The following is a 23,500-nucleotide window of genomic DNA, read 5'->3' as shown; positions in this document are numbered from 1 at the left end:
CATAGTTCTCCAACCTTTGTAATCTCTTTTGAGTGCCTTGATGTTTTCTGGGGTCAACAGTTTCACGTTCAGCTTCCATAGCCCCCTCCCAACCTTTTGGTCCTCTTGTGGGTGATAGTCAAGACAGTAGGAGGCAATAGTCAGAGAAAAATAATGTTGTGACATCGGTGGATCTGACCGTGAGTGCTTGGGACAAGAAGTCTATCCTGGAGCGGGCTTATGCACCTAGTCTTGACCAGGTATATCTACGCGAAACTGTGCAGGATTGCTGAAGGTATCAGTTTGGCATCTTATACCAATTCCATCAGGAGTCTGAATGTGACACCCAGTTTGCTGTTGGCTTTGCTGGAGCGATGATGCAGTTGAAGTTACCACCCAGCGTGACTAGCCTGGCTGTCATCAGCGTCTGCAAAAGAAGGCCAGTTGTTCGTTCAGAGCTGGGGTGTACATGTTGATGAGTCAGAGCGGAACCTTTTTTATACACTACATCTACTGCGAGGAGGCAACTGCCCATTGCCTCCTTTGTTTCCGTGGTGGTGAAGTTGCCTCCCTGCAACAGAATACCCAAACTGGAGGGAAGCAATCATTGCCTCCCGAACAGATCAATAGTTTGTGGGACCACTATTACGGTAAGCCACACTTCTTTAAGAACAGCAAGTTGACCTTGATCTTGGTGAGGTACTCCAAGGTTGGAATACATCACACAGACAACAATTTTTTTTTTAATTTCCAAAATATACTTTATTCATAAAAATCTATTAAAAAAAAAAATACATTACAAAACAGTTCCAAACAGCACCAAGTCAAACAATACAAAGAATTCAAAGGAGATCAGTTTCCTTCAGTACAGGAGTGAGTTGCCTCACACCCCTTCCATTTCATTTTACATGCCATGTACATTTTACAGCAAACAAATATTTTCCGATACAGTTTGAGGGGTTTTCCATGGATCCAGCCCCTCAGTTCAGCTTGGTGGAGGGGAACCTTACACAGTGGTCTTTCCCCATTGAGCTTTTGCTGCGGCTGCCCCAAGCTTTAGTGCGTCCCTCAACACATAGTCCTGGACCTTGGAATGTGCCAGTCTGCAACATTCGGTCGTGGACGACTCTTTGCGCTGGAAGACCAGCAAGTTTCGGGCAGACCAAAGGACGTCTTTCACCAAATTGATAGTCCTCCAGCAGCAGTTGATGTTTATCTCTGTGTGCATCCCTGGGAACACACCAACGACATAGGTAGGAAGAGAGATGGGGATTTAAGGCAGAAATTCAGGGAGCTAGGGTGGAAGCTTAGAGCGAGAACAAACAGAATTGTGATCTCTGGGTTGTTGCCCGTGCCACGTGATAGCGAAGCGAGGAATAGGGAGAGAGAGGAGTTGAACACGTGGCTGCAGAGATGGTGTAGGAGGGAGGGTTTTGGTTTCCTGGATAATTGGGGCTCTTTCTGGGGTAGGTGGGACGTCTACAAACAGGATGGACTTCACCTGAACCAGAGGGGTACCAATATCCTGGGGGGGGAGATTTGCTAGTGCTCTTTGGGGGGGGTTTAAACTAATTCAGCAGGGGAATGGGAACCTAAATTGTAGTTCCAGTGTACAGGATGTTGAGAGTAGTGAGGTCAGGGATAAGGTTACAAGGACGCAAGAGGGCACTGGCAAGCAAGAACTTGGTTTAAAGTGTGTCTACTTCAATGCCAGGAGCATCCGGAATAAGGTGGGTGAGCTTGCAGCATGGGTTGGTACCTGGGATCTCGATGTAGTGGCCATTTCTGAGACATGGGTAGAGCAGGGGCAGGAATGGATGTTGCAGGTTCCGGGATTTAGATGTTTCAGTAAGAACAGAGAAGATGGTAAAAGAGGGGGGGTGGTGTGGCATTGTTAATCAAGGAGAGTATTACGGCGGCAGAAAGGACGTTTGAGGACTCGTCTACTGAGGTAGTATGGGCCGAGGTTAGAAACAGGAGAGGAGAGGTCACCCTGTTGGGAGTCTTCTATAGACCTCCGAATAGTTCCAGAGATGTAGAGGAAAGGATAGCGAAGATGATTCTCGACAGGGGCGAGAGTAACAGGGTAGTTGTTATGGGGGACTTTAACTTTCCAAATATTGACTGGAAATACTATAGTTCGTGTACTTTAGATGGGTCAGTTTTTGTCCAGTGTGTGCAGGTGGGTTTTCTGACACAGTATGTAGACAGGCCAACCAGCGGCGATGCCACATTGGATTTGGTACTGGGTAATGAACCCGGCCAGGTGTTCGATTTAGATGCAGGTGAGCACTTTGGTGACAGTGATCACAATTTGGTTAGGTTTACCTTAGCGATGGGCAGGGACAGGTATATACCGCAGGGCAAGAATTATAGCTGGGGGAAAGGAAATTATGATGCGATTAGGCAAGATTTAGGATGCGTAGGATGGGGAAGGAAACTGCAGGGGATGGGCACAATCGAAATGTGGAGCTTATTCAAGGAGCAGCTACTGCGTGTCCTTGATAAGTATGTACCTGTCAGGCAGGGAGGAAGTTGTCGAGCGAGGGAGCCGTGGTTTACAAAAGAAGTTGAAGCGCTTGTCAAGAGGAAGAAGAAGGCTTATGTTAGGATGAGACGTGAAGGCTCAGTTAGGGCGCTTGAGAGTTACAAGCTAGCCAGGAAGGATCTAAAGGGAGAGCTAAGAAGAGCAAGGAAAGGACACGAAAAGTCATTGGCGGATAGGATCAAGGAAAACCCTAAGGCTTTCTATAGGTATATCAGGAATAAAAGAATGACTAGAGTTAGATTAGGGCCAATCAAGGACAGTAGTGGGAAGTTGTGTGTGGAATCAGAGGAGATAGGGGAAGCGTTAAATGAATATTTTGCGTCAGTATTTACAGTAGAGAAAGAAAATGTTGTCGAGGAGAATACTGAGATTCAGACTACTAGGCTAGATGGGATTGAGGTTCACAAGGAGGAGGTGTTAGCAATTTTGGAAAGTGTGAAAATAGATAAGTCCCCTGGGCCAGATGGGATTTATCCTAGGATTCTCTGGGAAGCCAGGGAGGAGATTGCAGAGCCATTGTCCTTGATCTTTATGTCGTCATTGTCGACAGGAATAGTGCCGGAAGACTGGAGGATAGCAATTGTCGTCCCCTTGTTCAAGAAGGGGAGTAGAGACAGCCCTGGTAATTATAGACCTGTGAGCCTTACTTCGGTTGTGGGTAAAATGTTGGAAAAGGTTATAAGAGACAGGATTTATAATCATCTTGAAAAGAATAAGTTCATTAGCGATAGTCAGCACGGTTTTGTGAAGGGTAGGTCGTGCCTCACAAACCTTATTGAGTTTTTCGTGAAGGTGACCAAACAGGTGGATGAGGGTAAAGCAGTGGATGTGGTGTATATGGATTTCAGTAAGGCGTTTGATAAGGTTCCCCACGGTAGGCTATTGCAGAAAATACGGAAGTATGGGGTTGAAGGTGATTTAGAGCTTTGGATCAGAAATTGGCTAGCTGAAAGAAGACAGAGGGTGGTGGTTGATGGCAAATGTTCATCCTGGAGTTTAGTTACTAGTGGTGTACCGCAAGGATCTGTTTTGGGGCCACTGCCGTTGGTCATTTTTATAAATGACCTGGAAGAGGGTGTAGAAGGGTGGGTTCGTAAATTTGCGGATGACACGAAGGTCGGTGGAGTTGTGGATAGTGCTGAAGGATGTTGTAGGGTACAGAGGGACATAGATAGGCTGCAGAGCTGGGCTGAGAGATGGCAAATGGAGTTTAATGCGGAAAAGTGTGAGGTGATTCACTCTGGAAGGAGTAACAGGAATGCAGAGTACTGGGCTAATGGGAAGATTCTTGGTAGTGTAGATGAACGGAGAGATCTTGGTGTCCAGGTACATAAATCCCTGAAAGTTGCTACCCAGGTTAATAGGGCTGTTAAGAAGGCATATGGTGTGTTAGCTTTTATTAGTAGGAGGATCGAGTTTCGGAGCCACGAGGTCATGCTGCAGCTGTACAAAACTCTGGTGAGACCGCACCTGGAATATTGCGTGCAGTTCTGGTCACCGCATTATAGGAAGGATGTGAAAGCTTTGGAAAGGGTGCAGAGGAGATTTACTAGGATGTTGCCTGGTATGGAGGGAAGGTCTTACGAGGAAAGGCTGAGGGACTTGAGGTTGTTTTCGTTGGAGAGAAGGAGGAGGAGAGGTGACTTAATAGAGACATATCAGATAATCAGAGGTTTAGATAGGGTGGATAGTGAGAGTCTTTTTCCTCGGATGGTGATGGCAAACACGAGGGGACATAGCTTTAAGTTGAGGGGTGATAGATATAGAACAGATGTTAGAGGTAGTTTCTTGACTCAGAGAGTAGTAGGGGCGTGGAACGCCCTGCCTGCAACAGTAGTAGACTCGCCAACTTTAAGGGCATTTAAGTGGTCATTGGATAGACATATGGATGAAAATAGAATAGTGTAGGTCAGATGATTTCACAGGTCGGCGCAACATCAAGTGCCGAAGGGCCTGTACTGCGCTGTAATGTTCTAATAACACACACTGTATTGAGATGGGGAATGCAGCAGAACTCAAGCCACAGATGGAGGTGTAGCTCTGTGAAAGGAGAATCTCTTAGAAGCACTTTAAACATGCAGTGACTGATTTTCTTGCTATTTCCCCCAGAGTTTCTTAATGCATTTATAATTTTTTTAAGTTATCTGCAAAAAGTGTACCTTTTGGAAAAGGAAGATGATTGTTTATAGCCCGGGGAAAACATTTCCAGGCATTTGGTTGGTTTCACAAGGATTGCTGGTTTCTGATTAGTTGTGATAAATTTTCCTATCTATCTAATGACAGAAATGATACATGAGCAATCAAGCATTGATAATGAAATAGATAAGCAATTATTAGTTTGTGACAGATGATTCATGATACTACAAACACATTTAAGATGAAAGGTACTGGGCTGTTTAAATTATATAGATGCATCGTCTTTCCTGCTGTTACGACTGAGGTGGGAGGAGTGCACTGTCTTTTCTAGTTCCAATTCTCCACAGGTCACAACATATATTTAAATGTTTACCCAGTTCCCGATATGGTCAATGATTGACTCTATTTTCAATCCAGAATAAAATACACTAACCAGGTTTCTTTAATAAACAACAAAAGTATCATTTTATTATAAAACAAGACATAACCAGTAATGAAACAAAGCATTAACACACAGATTGAAATATGAAAGTTCCCTTTTTCCTTAGCACCCCCCACACACACACACCCGGTTAACCATAAAAAATAGAGATTTTATTTTTAGAGCTCTGTTACAAAGAATAAACAAAAAAAGAATACTTTGGCTAAATACTTGCTAATTCTTGAAGAAAAATGAGAAGATATGGAAAGATGTCAGATGTCTTTTTTTTATTTGGTGTCCCAAATATGCATAGATGGCTGTCACTGGGATTGTTCTCTGGAGCAATTTGTTCAGATGGCATCGAGGATTTATCCTGCAAGTTTTTCCAGTGTCTCAGGAGAAATGCGGCAACAGGCCTTTCAGGAAGAATGTAGTATCAATAGCTCTCTTTCTTACACTTGCCTCCTAAGAGCTTCTCTTAAGAGATGGAAAAATTGGCAGGCTTTTCAAAGAGATGGAATAGGCTAATCTGGGGTTCTGTCCTTCAGGTTGATTTTTAAAATTCCAACTGACTGTTTTTAGTTTTGCTTTAGACAATCTCGAGTCAAGCCTCCTGACCCGTATAAATCCTAACCTGTCACTTCTCTGTCAACATCTCCCCAAGTCAAAAAAACTGGGTAACTATCTGAAAACAGGTGATTTCCAGTAAGGGCTGTTTACAAACCAAGTCCAATAGACCTTACGATGATTTAAAAAAAAATCAAGTCCAGTATCTATGGAAACCTTCTTTCAGTTTTTAAACACAAGTCTTCGAAATGTAAAAAAAAATGTAAGTACTTTTGTAACCCTGCTGTGATCTTTTGCTCCTCCTAACATTCAGATTCACTGTCCAATACATGTTGCTTCCTTCCAGCCATCTGTCGTGCTAAAATCAAGACTCATTTCCTTATCTTTTATGCTCATTCATTCTTTCTCATGGTCTTGAGACTCATTGCTTCTTGTAGTTTTCCTTTTCTCCTATAATCCTCAGGCTTTTAAACCTCAAACTTAGAATTTCCAAACCACTAATCCATTCATTTAATCTTCTGTTATACTCTTTTTAGCCTTGGTAGTGTTCTGTATTGTGAACTTTGACCTGTTATTCTGGTTTCTCAATTAACAAGAAATGGCAAACTTAGGCAGCCTAGACAGTTGCTGAAAATAGGCAGGCACCTCATTCGCCCATTCGAATCAGTTCCTATGACATCAGTATGACCGCAATGAAGTTTTCCGATACCAATGGGCAGAGCTGGTGTGGCATATGCTGCACAGATTGATAGTTGGGAGTGAGCAGCTTAACCAGCTGCAGGATTCTCAGAAATGGGTAACCTTAAGGCTTAAAATTGATTATTGTGGGATGAGGAGGGATATTAATGTTGCTTCTGACTTCATGAAAAATCAATACCGAGCCCACAGTGAAACTCTTCCCCCGGAATTGGCTCCTTTCTCACATTAGCGCCCCCCCCCCCCCACTCTCCAACCCACCCTGCCAGCCCAATCCTACCTGTATCAACTGAACTCCACACTGAAGCTGTCAGAATTTGGAGCTTCTGCAAGCGGTGAGCTGCTCGAAATGCACAAGCAGCTCACTGCTGGAACGGTAGTGAGGCCCAACAGTTGGCCTGTTTTCTCACCAGCTATCTCAAGAAGGCACATGCTTCGAATAACCAATGCACTCCAAAACTGAAAATTGGCCCCAATAGCATTTTCTGTCAGGCTGCAGGAATCCCTTTTTGAGATGATTTGGGTAGTCTCACTTTTGGGAAAGAGGGCATAATTATTCAAAATATCAGAAGGCTGGTGTGGGGAGTTGTAAAATCCAGACGAGAGCTATAAAGGTTCATCCTCGGAGTATGTTGTCATGCTAGGCCCCCACCTGCCAAGAATGAGGCACATTAAGTTTGTCATGAACATTGATTTTAAACTGTTACTGGAGTGAAGAAAGGACTTGTTAAACAGATCAGCCGTGGCTGGAAAAGACATTTGCATATTAACAGACAGTGTTTGGAAGGACAAAGCAGCCATTCCCTGACATTCAACCCACAATGGACTTTTGATCACCAGACGTTGAAGGTGGGGGAATTAGCATTCCAGGTTGACTGCTAAGATGGCTGAATAAACAAACGGGCATGGTCAAACCAGCTAGTCACATGACTAACCTGCTGGGCAACCTACATTTTTGAATTTGTGCAAACAGTTTGGGCAGAAAGTCTGTTTGCTCCTGGACTGAGAAGATCTCTCTCCTGTCTGCTCCCATTTCTTTCTCACAAGCCTCTGAATCCACTGAAGACACATGAACCCCAAGAGAGAAAAGTCTCCTACAGCAAACAAGGTTTAAGAAGAATACTGGGCCAAACGAAAAGCAAGATCTACTTACAATCAAGGACTCTACAGTGAGCTCAAAGAACCGTAACAACAACTCTTCAGAGATTGCCTCAAACTTTAATGAATTATTATTATTTATTATTATTATTATTATTTTTATTAAGAGATACAGCACTGAAACAGGCCCTTCGGCCCACCGAGTCTGTGCCGACCATCAACCACCCATTTATACTAATCCTACACTAATCCCATATTCCTACCACATCCCCACCTGTCCCTATATTCCCCTACCACCTACCTATACTAGGGGCAATTTATAATGGCCAATTTACCTATCAACCTGCAAGTCTTTTGGTGGTGGGAGGAAACCGGAGCACCCAGAGGAAACTCACGCAGACACAGGGAGAACTTGCAAATTCCACACAGGCAGTACCCAGAATTGAAACAGGGTCGCTGGAGCTGTGAGGCTGCGGTGTTAACCACTGCGCCACTGTGCCGCCCATTTTATTTTTTCTTCTCTTTTCTGTCTCTATTTGCCTGTGCGTATCGCGTATGCATGCTAGTATGGGTGCGTCGTGTATCCATAGGCGTCAATCGAATTACAGTTTAAGTTTAATAAATTTCAACTTTTCTTCTTTAACCTGAGAAAGCCCGTTTGTGCTGGTTTCTTTGTTTTATAATTGGAAAGTGGTGAACAAGGATTCACCAAGGGGGAGCTAAAAACATGGTGTGTTTAAAATTAAACCCTGTTACGGTAAGACTCGGTGAAGGCTGAAAGGGACCCCTAGACCTCTTTCTCACCTGGTCGTAACATTGTGTATGTAACAGTGGAGAGAGAATTTTGCTTTGTATCTGGCATATCTTGTACCAAGCCTGAGAGTGATTAACACTGACAAAGACTAAGTATTTTGAATCTCGAGTACAGACATGCCTGACTTTGAACCCTAAATTTAACTCCCCTCTCAAAAAACTAAAATTCCTTTCTCCTGTAGTTATTTACTTAAAAATTGTTGATGCTGTGTACAAGAGTGGAATAGTCATGTATATGTTTGTACATGCACCATTCTTTGGCAAATCAGGATTATTAGTAGATACTTTTATTAAACTGATTTATTTTCTAACAGGTAATCTGACTTCATTGAAGGCCCTCAATCTCAGAAAATGTCCAATTGAGTTTCCTCCTAAAGCTGTTATGCATCAAGGATTAATTGCAATTCTGGCCTTCCTCAGAAAGCCATTGAGAATAAAAACTGGACTAGCTGCTAATGATACAGGTACAAAATAGAAATCAAACCCTCTATGCTGAGGGAAGATAATTACATATGTAGTGTATATACAGAAATATCAGCTGTTATTTTTAGACTCTTTTCAGTTGCATTTTTCACATGTTTTTAAGGGGATTACTATAATTCAGGGTACTCATCTATTTGTGCCTGCTTCAAAACTTAGCTTCCATAAGCAAGTTCAGACTTCTCATGAAACTTGATCTTACATGCAAAATATATGCAATAGTGTGCCACAGAATGAACAGTGAATCCTATATGTTGGTGTATGCATTACTCCTCTCTCCAATTTGTAGGAAAAACAGCTGTTTAACAGGCCATGTAGCTCAGGTCATAAATACTCACTGAAATCTGTTCTAAGAACTAAAATTATATGGAAGCTAGATTCAGCAGGTTAGCTGGCAATACATTATTTAACATTCACTGGTATGTTAAATTATTTTTGAAGTTCAGCATAAAAAAATAAGTTTGAGATTTTCAGTACCATTTTTCCAGAATCTTTAAGTGAGATTATATATTGTACATGAATTACTAGGCGCCTTGAATTTCTGGCTCATCATTGCAGTGTGGAAATAAATGATTGAATTGTGGACTAAAGCAGTTGTAGCACCTATCATGTTTATTCCCGACTTGCACAGCCTTCGGAGCGAGAACAGTCAAATACCTTTCCACTTCTACCTGATCCACTGCAGTCACTACTTATCCACTGAATCAGAGGTACAATGATTTATGGTCACAGTAATATAGGATAATATTGATTTTGATCAGTGTAGTCTTGGTGCTGTGGGCTGAACAGGAAGTTGTCAGAGCAATGAATTATATTGCAAGAACATGTTTAAGGAGCAAAAGGTCAGGTGAGACATAAGATTGGAGTTCAAGGATAGAGAGTTCAGATGTGGGCTTCTCTTAGAAGGGTGATAATGATGGTTTTGAAAACATTTCAAACAATGCCCCAATGGTAGGGATGCTTTGTTAATGTTGGTGAAGGCAAGGATGAATGCTGAAGGGTGGGATGGATGGGTGCTAAAATAGTAGCTGGTGGCTTCACTGAATAAACTGAACTCCATGACAGCTGGGAAAGGGGGAGTTAGACGGGCTACAGTGATATTAAGATTTGGAGGTATGAGAGAATAGGATAGAGGCAGAGGAACCAGAAACTTCATTTTGGAAACAAAGAATCGGGTGAGTGGAAAAATAAAAAGAAAGACTTGCATTTATATCTTGTTTTGCCTGATCCAAGGATGTCCCAAAGTACTTTACAACCATTGAAGTATTTTTGAAGTATAGTCACTGTTGCAATGAAAGACAGAAAGAGCTTGCATTTATACTTTGGAAAGTAAAGCCGGGGTCTGCATGACTGAATAGGGTCAATGGGAAGGGTTGCAGGATCAGAAAGACAAAGACTGTTAGAGAGCAGAGTTATCTGAATGGTCATCATCATAGTACCCCAGCATGTGATGTCCTGCCACATTGGGCTGTTGTTAATTCCACATCTGATCATCTCATTTGTGCAATCCTGTTTCACTCTCTGTTCCAATGTCTTGGACTGTTACCAGAGTTACCATGTGACCAGAGGAGCCAGGGTCTGTTTCAAAATGTGCATAAAGGAGCCAGAATTGTCATTTTCCATCTCCTGTAGCCTTCTGTTCTCCTTTTATATTGTTCTAAATGTCTGGCATGTTTCTTTCTTCACTCTGCCTTATCTATTTCCTTTTTGTTTGAAGAATGATCTTCACTTTATAGGAGAGCATTTGACATAAATTGAAGAACACTCTCCTCTTTGAATCATTACTTCAAATGCTTCATCTTTTGGGTTTTGGGAAGTTGGCCATTTGCAGAAAACAGCAATTGCACATTATGCTCAATAAAGCAATAGAGTTTTATCCTACTGCACTACGGTGGCGTAGTGGTAGTGTCACTGGACTAGTAACCCAGAGACCCAGGGTATTGCTCTGGGGACATGGATTCAGATCCCACCACAGCAGAATGTGGAATTAGAATTCAATTAATAAATCTGGAATTAAAAAGCTAGTCTAATGATGGCCATGAAACCATTGTCGGTTGTTGTAAAAACCCATCTGGTTCCCTAATGTCCTTTAGGGAAGGAAATCTGCTGTCCTTACCTGGTCTGGCCTACATGTGACTCCAGACCCACAGCAATGTGGTTGACTCTTAACTGCCCTCTGAAATGGCCTAGCAAGCCACTCAGTTGTAGCTAACCGCTAGCACTGTGGGTGTACCTACCCCACATGGACTGCAGCGGTTCAAGAAGGCAGCTCACCGCCACCTTCTCAAGGGCAATTAGGGATGGGCAATAAATGCTGGCCTGGCCAGCGATGCCCACATCCCATGAATAAATAAAAAAAAACTACAGGTGGAAAACTTACTTTGTGAAGGTTAGGAGCAGGCCAAATTGAAATAAGCAATAATAATACTAGCTTAAATGTCACCATGGCAGAAGATTTAGAAGTTTATCTTGGGAGCCTTGCTGAAGAACTGATATTAAACAGCTGTCATAAAACACTTCACTTTACATCATGGCAGTGGAAGCAAGCGAAAAACAGTTGTCTGCAGTGCATTGAGCAGGGTGTAACAGCCATGGTGACTACAATGTCCATCAATAATATGAACTGTGGATACAATGGCAACTTCTTTCATTTGTTTTATTCTTTCATGGGTGTAACTGGCAAGGCCCATCCCTAATTGACCTTGACAACTGAGTGGCTTGCTAAGCCATTTCAGAGGGCAGTTAAGAGTCAACCACATTACTGTGGGTCTGGAGTCACATGTAGGCCAGATTAGGTAAGGACTGCAGATTTCCTTCCCTAAAGGACATTATTGAACCAGATGGGTTTTAATGCCAATCGATGATAGTTTCATGGCGCCATTAATGAGACTAGCTTTCAATTCCAGATTTTTTTTATTAATTAATTGAATTTATTAATTAATTGGAGTTATATTCCACCAGCTGCCATGGTGGGATTTGAACCCATGTCCCCAGGGCATTTGCCTGGGCCTCTGGATTACTAGTTCAGTGCCATTACCGTTATGCCACCATCTCCCCATCAATGCTCCCACTGCTGCTATGATCTAAGATTAAAGAAATTGTGTTAATTTGCTTGGTGTTATGAACACTGGACTTTGTAACATGATTATGTTTTAAAAATTGTGGTTTTAAAAGTTTAAGATGAAGTTCGGATGGTCAGGTGACCTCGCATCCACTCTGCTGAAGGACAAGACAGAAATCATGGTTACCAGGACAACTGAAAACACATCAAAGTTTTCTTTTGAAAACACAGAGAATTCAGGTGTAACACTTGAAGAGCAGTGGGTTTCATTCCCCCAGACTTTCGGGTAGTAAACAAGGAATCAGTGATTCTCTGAAGATGCAAATGTACCAAGCAGCTGTTAACATCTGGAAACTATGGAAGGCCCAGGTGGCTCTGTGAAACCAGACTTCTGGACTTTTCATATTGGAACAGGACAATAAGCTATTGGTTTTTGAGTCCTGATAAATTTAACCTATTTTCTGAAGGCAGGCAGGATATAAGAAGGGAAAACCAGCAATTGTAGCCTCGGAGCATGCTGTAAGGAAAAAAACCAGCAGTGGCAGCCTTGAGGGGAAAAGAGGGAACACCTGCTCTTGGGAGGCCTGGGGCAGCGAAAAGGTTGCAAACACTGGAACCTGTTTTGAAGGTTGAAGTTCGCAGAGAAGTAAAAGCCCAAATGGATCACCAAAAATCACCTTATTCACGGATGTCCAGGTCGAAAGTGCTCAGTGAAGTGAGTGAAGAGGACATTGATTTTTGAAAAGGTCTGGCAGATCCAACCCATTGCAACTGGGAGGAGTTTGGGACTTTTAACGGCAAAGATTTTTCCATCAAAGAGGTCTATGTAGCATATAAGTGTGATGTGAGGTTTCCAAGTATTTTAATAAGTAAAGAAGCTACCTTTTCTTTGTAATTTTGGGTATCAGCTACTTACAAAGTACTATTTAGTTAACAGGGATTTCTTTTAGTTTAGCTGTTATAATAAAAGACTTAAAACATGAAATCTTGTCATGTAATTCTTTAAAATGGTCTGGGGATTCATAACATGTATTTTGACGTTAACGGTCTTACTGAGGTCGTATTACTTGGCCAAGGCTTAAAGATAACCATCAGAGAGGCATTTAAAGATCTCGTACAGGTCCTCCGTTCTCCACTGTGAACAGCAATAAAATGCATAGAGGAACGGACAAGTCATGTAAGTAATGGCTCTGTGCCATCATGTTGTCTTATACAACTGCCTGTACGCACCATCTCAAATTATTGACTACAGCACAGGACATTCTTTCCACTGCTAGTCACAGCAGACTATCTAAATCCCAATTATCTCATTGGTTGGCTCACCCATCAGTTGCCACTTCTCTTGACTAGAAAGCCCATGAAGAAGAAATATGCAGAAGACCATAAATACTGAGCAAACTGATGGAGCTGCAGGCTGACAGATCCCCAGATCTTGAAGGGCTTCATCCTAGGGTCTTAAAGGATGTGGCTAAAGTAGTAGATGTGTTGGTGTTACTTTTTTCAAAATTCGCTCGGTTCTGTCAGACTGGAAAGTAGAAAATCTAACCCCTCTATTCAAGATGAGGGGGAGGCAGAAAACCGGTAACTATAGACGAATTAGCTGGATATCTGTCGGGGGAAGATGTTAGAATCGATCATTAAGGAGGCTATAACTGGGCACTTAGAAAAACTCAAGTTAATCGGGAATAGTCAGCATGGTTTTGTGAAAGGAAAATCATGTTTAACCAATTTATTGGAGTTCTTTGAAGGAGTAACATGCGCTGTGGATAAAGGGGAGCCCGTTGACATACTGTACTTGGATTTCCAGAAGGCATTTGACAAGATGCCACATAAAAAGTTATTGCACAAAGTAGGAGCTCATGGTGCAGGGGGTACCATATTAGCATGGATAGAAGATTTGCTGGCTGGCAGAAAACAGAGTGTATGTATAAATGGGTCTTTTCTGATTGACAGGAGTGACGAGTGGAGTTCCGCAGGGGTCTGTGCTAGGGCCTCAACCTTTTACAATTTATATCAATGACTTAGATGAGGGGCGTGATGGTATGGTAGCTAAATTTGCAGATGACAAAGATAGGTAGGAAAGTATGTTGTGAAGAGGACAGAAAGGAGGTTGCAGACGGATATAGATAGGTTGAGTGAGTGGGCAAAAATCTGGCAGGTGGAGTATAATGTGAGAAAATGTGAAGTTGTTCACTTTGGCATGAAGAATAAAAAAGCAGAGTATTTCTTAAATGGGGAACATCTGCAGAATTTTGAGGTGCAGAGGGATCTAGGTGTTTTTGTGCAGGATCACAAAAGGTTAGTATGCAGGTACAGCAAGTAGTAAAGAAGGCTAATGGAATGCAATCCTTTGAGAGGAATTGAAAATAAAAGTAAGGATGTTATGCTTCAGTTATACAGGGCATTGGTGAGACCACATATTGAATACATCGAATACTGTGTGCAGTTTTGGTCTCCTTATTTAAGGAAGGATGTAAATGCGTTGGAGGTGGTTCAGAGGATGTTTACTAGATTGATACCTGCAATGAGTGGGTTGTCTTATGAGGAAAGGTTGGAAAGACTGGACTTGTTTAGAAGAGTGAGGGATACTTGCTTGAAGTATATAAGATCCTGAATGGTCTTAACAAGGTGGATGTGGAATGGATGCTTCCACTTGTGGGTGAGTCCAGAACTAGGGGGCACTGTTTTAAAATTAGGGGTCGTCCTTTTAGGACAGAGACGAGGAGAAATTTTTTCTCTGAGAGTTGTGTGACTTTGGAATTCTCTGCCTCAGAAGGTGGTGGAGGCGGGGTCATTGAATATTTTTAAGGCAGAAGTAGATGGATTCTTATTGGGCAGGGTATCAAAGATTAACGGCAGTAGATGGGAGCGTGGAATTTGAGACACAAACAGATCAGCCATGATCTTATTGAATGGCGAAGCAGGCTCGAAGGGCCTACATCTGCTCCTAATGCGTATGGTCCATCACCTCGAAGTTCCCCTTCAAGTCATATACCATCCTGACATGGACACATACTACAGTTCCTTTATCGTTCCTGGGTCAAAAATCATGTAATCCTTCCCTAACAATATTATCAATACCATCAGCATAAAGACTGCAGCAGCTAAAGGAAAAGGCCCACCAACCCTCTCGGGGCAACTAGAGTTGGTCCAATGAGGCATAGCCAATTGTGCCCACATCTTATGAACAAAAAACAATGGCAGTCTGGAAAATAAGTTGACACTCGCAACACATGATCTGCAATATCACACATGCACTGAAACATCACAAGAACTTATTTATTTAATAAGATTCCATCATTTCAAATATGTTATGGCCTGTCACACTTTCCATGTGCTGAAGAAGTTCCGAAGTACACTAAACTGACTGAAGGAAATTATATACCAGTGAACATGAAAAACAACTGGCACCATCATAACTGTGACTATCAAATAAATGTCATGGTGCACACTAGAATCTGCGCAATTGGACCAACCTTACAGTCACCCCTGGCTGCAGTGGTTCATGGCTGTTATTGAATCCATGTTGTGATTAGAAAATTTTGCTGCAGAAAAACGTGGACATCTTGTCTGTCCTTCGCACTTTTCACAGGCCTGATTGTGAGTATATTACTTAAAATTTGTTAATCTGAGCTGAGCAATTTTGAGATTCTATGCAGGTTGTCCTTTTTAAGACTGTAAGAAGCAAATTTCTTTAATCATTCCCATCAATGGGCAATTTGCAGTTAAAACAGGACCCTTATCATTATGAGTTTACATATTTCAAAAGGCATCTGGAAGCTGTAAAAAAAAATAAATTTAAAAGTCAAGAGATTTTGTCAAAACTCTGCGGCAATTGTTGTCAATAATGTGATATTTTTTAAAAGTACCTGCTTCATACACCGAATTGGATTCAGTTAATGAAGTGGGTTAAAATAAGGATGGTCTTTGTGTGGGGAGAAGTAAAATAAATCAAACTAACCATTTGTACAAACCTTCCTCACTGCCTCTCACCTTCCCCAGATATAATGGTTGTAATTTGGCCCTTTCTCTTTGCTACTGTTATGCCAATGGCTTTGTTGAATGATAATTTTCTTTAATCTACTGATGGAGATCTGGATTTATTTTTTGAAGACATTTTTAAAAGACAAGCTGCTAGTAAAGTTTTCCTTTCAGCTTAAGATGATCACCTAGTTTGCTACACTGTATCCTACATTGCAAAGGACTAGAACAAAGAACAAAGAACAAAGATAATTACAGCACAGGAACAGGCCCTTCGGCCCTCCAAGCCTGCGCCGATCCAGATCCTCTCTCTAAACATGTCGCCTATTTTCTAAGGTTCTGTATCTCTTTTCTTCCTGCCCATTCATGTATCTGTCTAGATACATCTTAAAAGACTCCATCGTGCCCGCATCTACCACCTCCGCTGGCAATGCGTTCCAGGTGCCCACCACCCTCTGCGTAAAGAACTTTCCACGCATATCCCCCCTAAACTTTTCCCCTTTCACTTTGAACTCGTGTCCTCTAGTAATTGAAACCCCCACTCTGGGAAAAAGCCTCTTGCTATCCACCCTGTCTATACCTCTCATGATTTTGTACACCTCAATCAGGTCCCCCCTCAACCTCCGTCTTTCTAATGAAAATAATCCTAATCTGCTCAACCTCTCTTCATAGCTAGCGCCCTCCATACCAGGCAACATCCTGGTGAACCTCCTCTGCACCCTCTCCAAAGCATCCACATCCTTTTGATAATGTGGCGACCAGAACTGTACGCAGTATTCCAAATGTGGCCGAACCAAAGTCCTATACAACTGTAACATGACCTGCCAACTCTTGTACTCAATGCCCCGTCCGATGAAGGAAAGCATGCCGTATGCCTTCTTGACCACTCTATTTACCTGCGTTGCCACCTTCAGGGAACAGTGGACCTGAACACCCAAATCTCTCTGGACATCAATTTTCCCCAGGACTTTTCCATTTACTGTATAGTTCACTCTTGAATTGGATCTTCCAAAATGCATCACCTCGCATTTGCCCTGATTGAACTCCATCTGCCATTTCTCTGCCCAACTCTCCAATCTATCTATATTCTGCTGTATTCTCTGACAGTCCCCTTCACTGTCTGCTACTCCACCAATCTTAGTGTCGTCTGCAAATTTGCTAATCAGTCCACCTATACTTTCCTCCAAATCATTAATGTATATCACAAACAACAGTGGTCCCAGCACGGATCCCTGTGGAACACCACTGGTCACACGTCTCCATTTTGAGAAACTCCCTTCTACTGCTACTCTCTGTCTCCTGTTGCCCAGCCAGTTCTTTATCCATCTAGCTAGTACACCTTGGACCCCAAGCGCCTTCACTTTCTCCATCAGCCTGCCATGGGGAACCTTATCAAACGTCTTACTGAAGTCCATGTATATGACATCGACAGCCCTTCCCTCATCAATCAACTTTGTCACTTCCTCAAAGAATTCTATTAAGTTGGTAAGACATGACCTTCCCTGCACAAAACCATGTTGCCTATCACTGATGAGCCCATTTTCTTCCAAATGGGAATAGGTCCTATCCCTCAGTATCTTCTCCAGCAGCTTCCCTACCACTGACGTCAGGCTCACCGGTCTATAATTACCTGGATTATCCCTGCTACCCTTCTTAAACAAGGGGACAACATTAGCAATTCTCCAGTCCTCCGGGACCTCACCCGTGTTTAAGGATGCTGCAAAGATATCTGTTAAGGCCCCAGCTATTTCCTCTCTCGCTTCCCTCAGTAACCTGGGATAGATCCCATCCGGACCTGGGGACTTGTCCACCTTAATGCCCTTTAGAATACCCAACACTTCCTCCCTCCTTATGCCGACTTGACCTAGAGTAATCAAACATCTGTTCCTAACCTCAACATCCGTCATGTCCCTCTCCTCGGTGAATACCGATGCAAAGTACTCGTTTAGAATCTCACCCATTTTCTCTGAGTCCAAGCATAACATTCCTCCTTTGTCCTTTAGTGGGCCAATCCTTTCTCTAGTTACCCTCTTTCTCCTTATATATGAATAAAAGGCTTTGGGATTTTCCTTAACCCTGTTTGCTAAAGATATTTCATGACCCCTTTTAGCCCTCTTAATTCCTCGTTTCAGATTGGTCCTACATTCCCGATATTCTTTCAAAGCTTTGTCTTTCATCAGCCGCCTAGACCTTATGTATGCTTCCTTTTTCCTCTTAGCTAGTCTCACAATTTCACCTGTCATCCATGGTTCCCTAATCTTGCCATTTCTATCCCTCATTTTCACAGGAACACGTCTCTCCTGCACGCTCATCAACCTCTCTTTAAAAGCCTCCCACATATCACATGTGGATTTACCTTCAAACAGCTGCTCCCAATCTACATTTCCCAGCTCCTGCCGAATTTTGGTGTAGTTGGCCTTCCCCCAATTTAGCACTCTCCCTTTTGGACCACTCTCGTCTTTGTCCATGAGTATTTTAAAGCTTACGGAATTGTGATCACTATTCCCAAAGTAGTCCCCTACTGAAACTTCAACCACCTGGCCGGGCTCATTCCCCAACACCAGGTCCAGTATGGCCCCTTCCCGAGTTGGACTATTTACATACTGCTCTAGAAAACCCTCCTGGATGCTCCTTACAAATTCTGCTCCATCTGGACCTCTAACACTAAGCGAATCCCAGTCAATGTTGGGAAAATTAAAATCTCCTATCACCACCACCCTGTTGCTCCTACATCTTTCCATAATCTGTTTACATATTTGTACCTCTATCTCACGCTCGCTGTTGGGAGGCCTGTAGTACAGCCCCAACATTGTTACCGCACCCTTCCTATTTCTGAGTTCTGTCCATATTGCCTCTCTGCTCGAGTCCTCCATAGTGCCCTCCTTCAGCACAGCTGTGATATCCTCTTTGACCAGTAATGCAACTCCTCCACCCCTTTTACCTCCCTCTCTATCCCGCCTGAAGCATCGATATCCTGGGATATTTAGTTGCCAATCATGCCCTTCCCTCAACCAAGTCTCAGTAATAGCAATAACATCATACTCCCAGGTACTAATCCAAGCCCTAAGTTCATCTGCCTTACCTACTACACTTCTTGCATTAAAACAAATGCACCTCAGACCACCAGTCCCTTTATATTCATCATCTGCTCCTTGCCTGCTCTTCCCCGTAGTCACACTGACTTCATTATCTAGTTCCTTACAGGCTTTTGTTACTACCTCCTTACTGTCAACTGACCTCAATTGGTTCCCATCCCCCTGCCACATTAGTTTAAACCCTCCCCAACAGCGTTAGCAAAAGCACCTCCAAGGACATTGGTTCCAGTCCGGCCCAGGTGTAGACCGTCCAATTTGTAATAGTCCCCCTCCCCCAGAACCGGTCCCAATGTCCCAAAAATCTGAACCCCTCCTTCCTGCACCATCTCTCAAGCCACGCATTCATCCTGACTATTCTTTCATTTTTACTCTGACTATCACGTGGCACTGGTAGTAATCCTGAGATTACTACCTTTGAGGTCCTACTTTTTAACTTGGCTCCTAACTCCCTAAACTCTGCATGTAGGACCTCATCCCGTTTTTTACCTATATCATTAGTGCCTATGTGCACAATGACAACTGGCTGTTCACCCTCCCCCTTTAGAATGTTCTGCAGCCGATCTGAGACGTCCCTGACCCGTGCACCTGGGAGGCAACATACCATTCGGGAGCCTCGTTTTCGACCACAGAACCGCCTATCTACTCCCCTTACAATCGAATCCCCTACGACTATAGCCCTTCCACTCTTTTTCTTCCACAAAATGTCTGCTCAGTCCCCAGCAAGAACCAAGACCCAGGAAGTTTAAAGGAACTACCTATTCTCTCAGCAAGCAGAGAAATACTGCTAACTGCTATGGTTGAATCATTGAGTGACTGTTACGTGACAAGCCCCTCCCCATCTGTGGTTTTAAGCTGATGTTTTTTCTGCAGCAAAGGAGAAGCAACTGGACTCTGACGTGAGCAGACCTTAAGTGGGGGGTCCCTTTCTCTCTCTTTCTCCATTTCAGCTTGAAAGCTTTCAAATTCTGCTTGTTGACTGACCACCTTTGCATATTCAAGCTACAATCAGAAACCCCGTTGGAGGAAATTATCCGCATCACTATCTCCAACAGACTCACCGAACCAGTCATTTACCTCTTCAAACTAAAAGCCTCAGGGCCACTGAATTCACCTGGAAGCCAACTGAATCACCAAACTCCACAGACTGTATACCTTTTTTACGGACTCTAATTCTATCTTTCCCCACACACAAATATGTTAGAGTGTGTGTGAGAGAGTGAAAGTTGTCTTGTTATTTTATTAGTTCGGTTTAAGTACAATAAAGTTAACCTCTTTCTTTGTTAACTCAAGAAAACCTGTCCGATTGGTAGCAAGTAAGTAATCAAACGTCTACTGCATTGGCCAGTACATCCACTTTAAGAAAGAATTAATCTTGTCGTGGTTGTACAAGGAGAGGGAAGAGAGAGCAGCCCTTCGACTCCTCCTCACTTGACCGTAACACCACATTTTGCATAGGCCACTGGGTCAAAGTATGACAAATACCAATTTCTCTCGAACTTGATGATGGTTGGGCCGTTGTCCAAGTTCGTGTCACGATATTGCTACCTACTCAGCCAGTCCAGTCACCCTGATAAGTTGTTGACAGATGTGCACCAGGGTTTAATCTTCCTACTGCTGCACAGACTTGTACCACACATATATAGAAAGCTGAAAGAGACTATTATAGAAAAAACATCCTCATCCCACAAATACTATGTTTAGAGAAATTGAAGTCTTATTTCCACTTCCGTTTTTTGATTTAACATTGATTGGTAAAGAAATCCCATGGTGCAATGGAAATATCTGGAAAAGCACAGTGCCTTGAAAAATTCCCTTTTCTGCTAATATCCAAAATGTCATAACCTGTCTTCTCTTTATAAGTGATGTGTGTAGATCTAACATTTCTTGCTTAAATGTGGACAGGAGAGGACAATTTATTCCAAAGAGTATACCTTGAGACTGTTTGAGCTGTTTTGTGGGTGGCTCTGAGACCATTTCAGTTTCATCTAGGTCAAAAGTTAAAAGAGCACATCTTTGAAAGAAGGCTAGTACATTTTCTTTATTTTTTGCACATGCATGCTGTGATAATCTAAGACACATTGAAATGCTTTAAGTCAATGTGCTTGACATTATAGTGATACAAATGATCCACAATTTTTCTTAATTCCCCAAAATAACTTGATTTTTTCATGCAAATTTGTACATTTCTTAACCCTTAATTGTAATGATACAGAAGCTTAAAACACAGGGCCAGGTTCTGGTTGCTAAACTGTGTTTAAATTTTTATTTTACATTACTCAATTTAGTAATAACTTGGGAAAAGCATTGTAAAATTGAATGTATTTGACTTGTCTGTAAATTGGAATGACGTTGTGAAGAGAAATGCCAAGTCTGGATGGATTGGTTCAGCAAAGAAAATGTGTGTTCCTCCTAATGGCCGCCTTCTGTGCACGGATGATTCTATTACTCTAGAATATATATTTAATTATTTCCAACAAGAAACTTCTTATTGGTGAGCTCCATGCAGTGAGGAAAAGAAAAGCATCTGTTATGTTTCATACCCTAAACATGAAGAAACTAGACTCACGATTTCTATGTGTGTAGGCTTTATTCATATGGCTGTCCGGATCTGTCTTAGTTTCACTTTTGGAACCACGCCCCCTCAGAGTTGACTGACAGCATATTGAGCAGTCTTACAAACACAGCACAGAGCAATCAATCACTGAGCAATCAAACACATATTTTCCCACTTGTATACGAAGGAGCTTATTTTGAATTAAACCTTCATAAGCATCAAACAGGTATATATTGAGTCATTTCTTAGAGTCTTTTTGTTCCTCTAAGTATACAAATAATGTTTGAGATATGGAGGTCACCTATAATGGCACTGAGATCGACGAGGACGTGGTTGTGGTTCAGCACGACCATCTTGATGAGGTGGATGATCAACATCACGTCGCTAATCAGAAAAGGAAATGTATCCTCGTAGTCACGATCATCAAAATCTCCAGGTCTGTTTGCAATCAGGCATCTTGAGTTCCACTTGGTGTTGTTATCCAAGAGATAACTGTTGATACCGAGCATCCGCTTGTCTTGTTTAGGTCACAATAGAGATGACATGAGCATGTGGTTGTGATTTGGACCTTTAATGCAAAACCAATCTCCGACTACAAATCGTGGTTTTCTTGCGCGTGTTCGCTTATTGGAGTGTGCTCTTACGTTGCATTGTCGCTTTGCGATTTCTTCTGCTTTTGTTCTGACATTCACGTTATATGGTGGTGACGGCTGAAGAATGGTCAGTGGCGTGCGAATGTTGCAACTAATCATAAGTTTGCCCGGAGTCGTTCAGGTCAGAGAGTGTGGGGTGGATCAATATGTGTGAAATAGGATATGAATGGATTGTTCAAATGTTTTCCCCTCTGACATCTGAGCTCTCAAACTGTCCTTGATCATCCTGTTGAAACGTTCGTTGCCAGCATTTGATTGCGGGTGTATGGTAATGTCAGATGGTGGTGAATTATAGCTTGCTTGGAACTCCGTGAACTGACCAGAAACAAACTGTGGTCCGTTTTCCATAAGGTAGTCTCTAGCAACCTTATTTTGTAAACAACTCATCTAGAATGATCGGAGTGGTGGTTATGGAATTTATGTTAGCAATTTCCAGCCACTTGTTATGTAGACCACGAATGAATAGCAAAAAAACACGTTGATTGCTGGGCTGCATGTACTTATCTGAAATTATCTACTTGGAGTTATTGCCATGGTTTTGTTGGCCATGGGGTCAGTTGTAGAGGTGCAGGACACAGTTTAACAGATTTTTTACTGAGTGTACATGCTGTTTAGTTTCTGATGAAGTCTTCTATATAGTCATCTATTGCTGGCCACCAGACTGCTTCATGGGATCGTTGTTTCATCTTAACAACACCCTGATGTCCATCATGGGCAAGATTCAACACCCATTGCTGTAGCACTTTTGGGGTAATCGTTCAAGTTCCGCATGCGATACAGTTGTCATTAGCAATGCAAGCTCATTGCATACTCTGTAGTACGGGACCAGTTCTTTCTGTATTTCGTGAGGCCAATCAGTTTTTATTTACTGGCTTACTTTCTGCAGTACGCTGTTTGCTGAATGTGTCTTCAACTCCTCTTGCATCACAAGATTTGCAGTCCCCTGTGAAATCACTATGATTACATAGTCTTCGATGTCACAAGTCGCTTTGCTATCGCTAATGCTGTCTGCGATAGTAGTGCGGCTAAGCAGTTCAGCTATTATTTGGTTGCATGGACCTGCAAGATACTCGACCTTGAAATTGTACTGATGAAGACAAATCAGACCATCAGTAGATGCATAGAGGCCGATGACCTGATCCTAATGTGGCTAACAATGTAGTCACGTTTGGTGATGGGTGCGAAGGGTGAATTCGTCTTTGCCTTTAATGTATCAAATGCTGTTTGCTGTACAATTGTCCATTCCCATTGTGTATCTTTCCACAGTAGCTTTTGAAGAGCCTCTGCAGCCTCTGCATACTTGGGCACAAATTTGTGATAAAAGTTGGTAGTGCTGAGGAACAATGCCAACTCTTTTGCATTATACGGGGTCGGAAGCACATGAATGGCTTTGATGTTGTACATAGGCTTTACTCTAA

The 23,500-nt window shown here is 42.4% G+C and overlaps 1 protein-coding gene across 2 annotated transcripts in view; it reads left to right on the top strand.

Annotated features, from left to right (window-relative positions):
- Nucleotides 1–23,500, top strand: part of LOC137380604 (leucine-rich repeat-containing protein 27-like) — a 130,475-nt gene that overhangs the window by 40,361 nt on the left and 66,614 nt on the right. The window contains exon 4 of one of the 2 annotated variants that reach the window (XM_068052679.1): nucleotides 8,573–8,722. The exons of the other annotated variant lie outside the window; for it this stretch is intronic. Within the exon in view, the coding sequence (XP_067908780.1) occupies nucleotides 8,573–8,722 (150 nt within the window). The remainder of the gene's footprint in view (nucleotides 1–8,572; nucleotides 8,723–23,500) is intronic. 2 annotated transcript variants of the gene reach the window in all.

Source organism: Heterodontus francisci, chromosome 20, assembly GCF_036365525.1.
Source record: "Heterodontus francisci isolate sHetFra1 chromosome 20, sHetFra1.hap1, whole genome shotgun sequence".
In the NCBI taxonomy this organism is placed as follows: domain Eukaryota; kingdom Metazoa; phylum Chordata; class Chondrichthyes; order Heterodontiformes; family Heterodontidae; genus Heterodontus; species Heterodontus francisci.
This window is presented reverse-complemented; position numbering and strand designations above follow the sequence as displayed.